Below are 3,661 nucleotides of genomic sequence, written 5' to 3'. Positions count from 1 at the left end.
ATAAAGTTTGGCCTTACCCCTAAAAAAATTGAATTGATAAAAAAAACATGGCGTGGCAGAGATGCAGAGTGAACGTTCGCTATTTTTACTCCGGATCAATTTTTTGCACGGGCCGCACCTGTAGTCGGACCAGAAATAATATCCCGAAGTCCTTGACCGGACCGGGCAGAGCCGCGGAGGCTCGTCGCTCGTTCCCGGCCCACGGCGCGTACGCGCGGAGGTGCCTCTCCCGCACGATCCTGTCCCCACCCTCTCTTATCCCCTTCACCCTCCCGACCAAGAGCGCCCACCCTCCCGCTTCTCCCCCGACCGTACGGCCGCACCTCACCGCGCTCCCTGCCCCGCAATGCATACCACACTAGCCGGCAGCATCACCTCCATCGGCAGCAAGAGCTAGCCAACCAGCGAACACGAGGCGCATTCGCCGCTTAGCTAGGGATGTCGTCGTGCCTCGCGCCGCAGTTCAAGTGGCCCCCTTCCACCCGCGCGGCGGTGCCAAGGGAGCCCGGCGGCGGCGGCTGCGCGGCAGGCGGGAGCTGCCGCCCAGGGAGGGTCCAGTGCGCGCTGTCCTCCGCGGCCGTCGTCGAGGCGGAGCGCATGGAGTCCTTAGCCGCCGGAGCGAGGCGCCTGGCGTACGGCGGAGCCGTCGACGTCGGGCCTCCTCCCCCTTCGGATAACACCAGCCTCCCGGTAATGTCCGCTCACGTGTTCGGCGCTCATGCTCCGGCGGCCGTGCTGAACTGTATTATAAGATTGGTTTGGAGTGGGCTGTGCTGTAATATGTTTGTCCTCGTCTCTTTCTTGCATTGGATATTGGAACCAGGGGGGCTTCGGGGAGGCGCTCCTCAACCAAGAGGCCGTGGTGACGGCCGCGGCCGCGGAGGCCGTGGCTTTAGCTCGAGCAGCCGCGGAGGTCGCCCGAGAAGTTGCCCGGATGGTGCAAACGGACCACCGTCCAGACGTCGGCGACAGCCATGACCTGGTGGAGGACAGCTACTTGACCAGAGAGGTCCTTCGCACCGAGGTGCGGGCGGGGTCTCGGTATGCCGAAGCCCGTTTGCTGGACGACGCGGGGTTCGTCAGCATCTTCAGCGACGAATCCGAGTCGGACGACGACGAGCAGGGCGCCCGGGGCGTGGCTGTCAAGTCGGCACGTCAGCCCGAGAGAAGAGCTCGGAGAGTGAGGGCGGCGATGAAGGCGGCTAAATCTTTCAGTGATCGGAGGCCCGTCACGGCCTCCTCGAGGAAGAAGAGGGTCAAGGGCTGCCGGAATTCTCTGGGCTGCTTCTACAAGATGTCCGGACGGAAGCTTCTGACGGCGAAGCAAGAAGTTGAGTTATCACAAGGCATTCAGGTAGCGAATACTAACACAATGCCAAGGACATGTGTGGATTTTTTTCCATGCTGTACAAACATACTACGAAATAATGCTGTCCTGTTGCTGGTGTCTGACTAAGTTTATCTTGAACTGACAGGATCTCCTCAAGTTGGAGGCTGTCCAAAAGGAGGTTGCACACTACAACGGTGGCGAACCAACCTTCGGTCAGTGGGCAGCAGCAGCTGGCACTGATGAGAACACTTTGAGGAAACGTCTCAGCCATGGAATTTACTGCAAGAACATGATGGTCAAATCTAACGTGCGACTTGTAATCTCAATTGCCAAAGAGTTTGAAGGCCCTGGGACAGAGTTTTCCGATCTTATCCAGGTATTTTGCCTGTACTTTCGTTGAAGCCCCTTCATGATTATAATTCTCCGGAAATGAAATGTTTGACTCGCATTTCGTTCCTTGTTCTATACAGGAAGGAATTCAGGGCCTTATAAGGGGCGCTGAAAAGTTTGACGCCTCAAAGGGTTTTAGGTTCTCTACGTATTCTCACTGGTGGATCAAACAAGCAATACGCAAGTCGGTTCTAGAACAAACCCAGATAATTCGCTTGCCAGTACGTCCTCTTTCTCTTTGTACGTTCACCACTTGCAAGAATTTCACTCTTAATTTCTTGATGTTGATGTAAGCACATTTGGTAAATTTGAACTAAAACCACGCCACTTATTTTTGGACGGAGGGATTACTAGTGATGATGATACATTCCAATATGATTCAGAAATTTCAGAGTATAAGGTGATTCACAGTTATGACACAACCTAGTTGATCAAATAGCATGAAATCTCGTAACCACTATAAACTAGATATCATCTGTGTTCATTAATGATGTATATTAGGTAGAGATTATGCAACTAGTAACCGGGAACCAAGCGAACAAAACGATAACTATGAGAATCAATCAATGATTAGAACAGACTCATGTTGCATTCGGATCTTTCTTTGGAAACCAATGTGATTCCGAGAGTGTTGGTATGAGCCCCTATATAATTCCGAGGGTGTTGTTTGATTTATAGGCACACATGGCGGAAGCAAGTTCCCGGTTGAAAGAATGCCGGCGACGACTCCGGCGGCAGCTGAATAGGCTACCGACAAATGAAGAAATCGCGTTGGACACCGGCATGACAGCCAGACGGGTGGAAGCAGCAATGTGCCTCCCAAGGTACAGCGTATCCCTCACTGGCAAAGTCGGATGCACGGACGTGACATACCAGGTATGCTCACTACGCTCTGCAATGCCAATGTCTATCTGAACAACACACACCTCCACCAATAATCGCACTTGTGGCTACTGAACCTAAATCCCTGCACTTTACCTGGTGTACATCACCACAGGAGATCACGGCGGACAAGAGCACGGAGACGGCGGAGGAGACGCTGCACAGATTGTTCATGAAGAAAGACGTGGACAAGGCGCTGGACAGCCTGACCCCTCGGGAGAGGGAGGTGATCAGGTACAGGTTCGGGATGGACGACGGCAAAGCGAGGACCCTGCACGACATCGGGCAGCTGTTGGGGGTGAGCAGGGAGAGGATCCGGCAGATTGAGATGGCCGCCTTCCGCAAGCTCAGGAGCAAGAAGAAGGTGACGTCACTACAGCACTACCTGGAGCCGGCAGAGAGCTGGTAGCTATGGCTATAGCCGGCCGTGTTATGAGTACGTACTACGACCTTAGCAACGCACGGCCTTTGCTTGCTGGCTGCCGAGCTAGTACTGGATTGCCTGCCGTATTTTTGAAGGATTAACGACAACATATACGATTCACTCTCGAGCGTCTTGTACTATACATTGTGTAAATGAACGAAACAATCTTAGTAGTCCGTTTCACAAGATCGGCTTATGTGTATCTATGCTTTTGCCACGGATAAAAGTTGCATCAGTCACGTGCTTTTGTAGCGACGCATAAACTTTGCACTATTATTATTCTGGTGCAATTAGCAAGCTAACTTCCCATTATCTTTTACTCAAAATGCATTGGAAAGTTTCCGTTGAACATGTGCTTCAGTTTTTTCTTTAGAGAAAAGGCGCAGGCCGAGCCTGAGAAAAGGCTCAAACCTTGCCTGGCTTTGAACATGTGCTGTCAGTTTTTTTTTTGCTAGGGTTTTGTAGTGATCTTCTAGATGGTAGCTCGGTGTGACTGCGGTGCAAACTGGTTATGAATGGATATGGAAAAATTAGTCAGCCATAAAACTTGCTACAAAATGTTTAGAATGTCTCGATATATTATTGAGTTTGCATAATCTTTTAGTAAGTATCATTTGGAGTCAACTAGCGAGATG

At 51.8% G+C, this 3,661-nt stretch overlaps 1 protein-coding gene across 1 annotated transcript; it reads left to right on the top strand.

The window, feature by feature from the left end:
- The first annotated feature begins 239 nt into the window (after positions 1-239).
- Positions 240-3,319, top strand: LOC123097924 (RNA polymerase sigma factor sigB). The gene is made up of 6 exons (XM_044519773.1): positions 240-690; positions 824-1,354; positions 1,476-1,706; positions 1,801-1,941; positions 2,399-2,596; positions 2,718-3,319. Exons 1-6 carry the CDS (start codon positions 439-441, stop codon positions 3,009-3,011), a joined length of 1,647 nt encoding a protein of 548 aa, XP_044375708.1. The 5' UTR covers positions 240-438; the 3' UTR covers positions 3,012-3,319.
- Positions 3,320-3,661: the final 342 nt, after the last annotated feature.

This window comes from Triticum aestivum, chromosome 4D (genome assembly GCF_018294505.1).
Source record: "Triticum aestivum cultivar Chinese Spring chromosome 4D, IWGSC CS RefSeq v2.1, whole genome shotgun sequence".
In the NCBI taxonomy this organism is placed as follows: domain Eukaryota; kingdom Viridiplantae; phylum Streptophyta; class Magnoliopsida; order Poales; family Poaceae; genus Triticum; species Triticum aestivum.
Note: the sequence above shows the minus strand (reverse complement) of the source record. Positions and strands in the feature narration are given on the sequence as shown.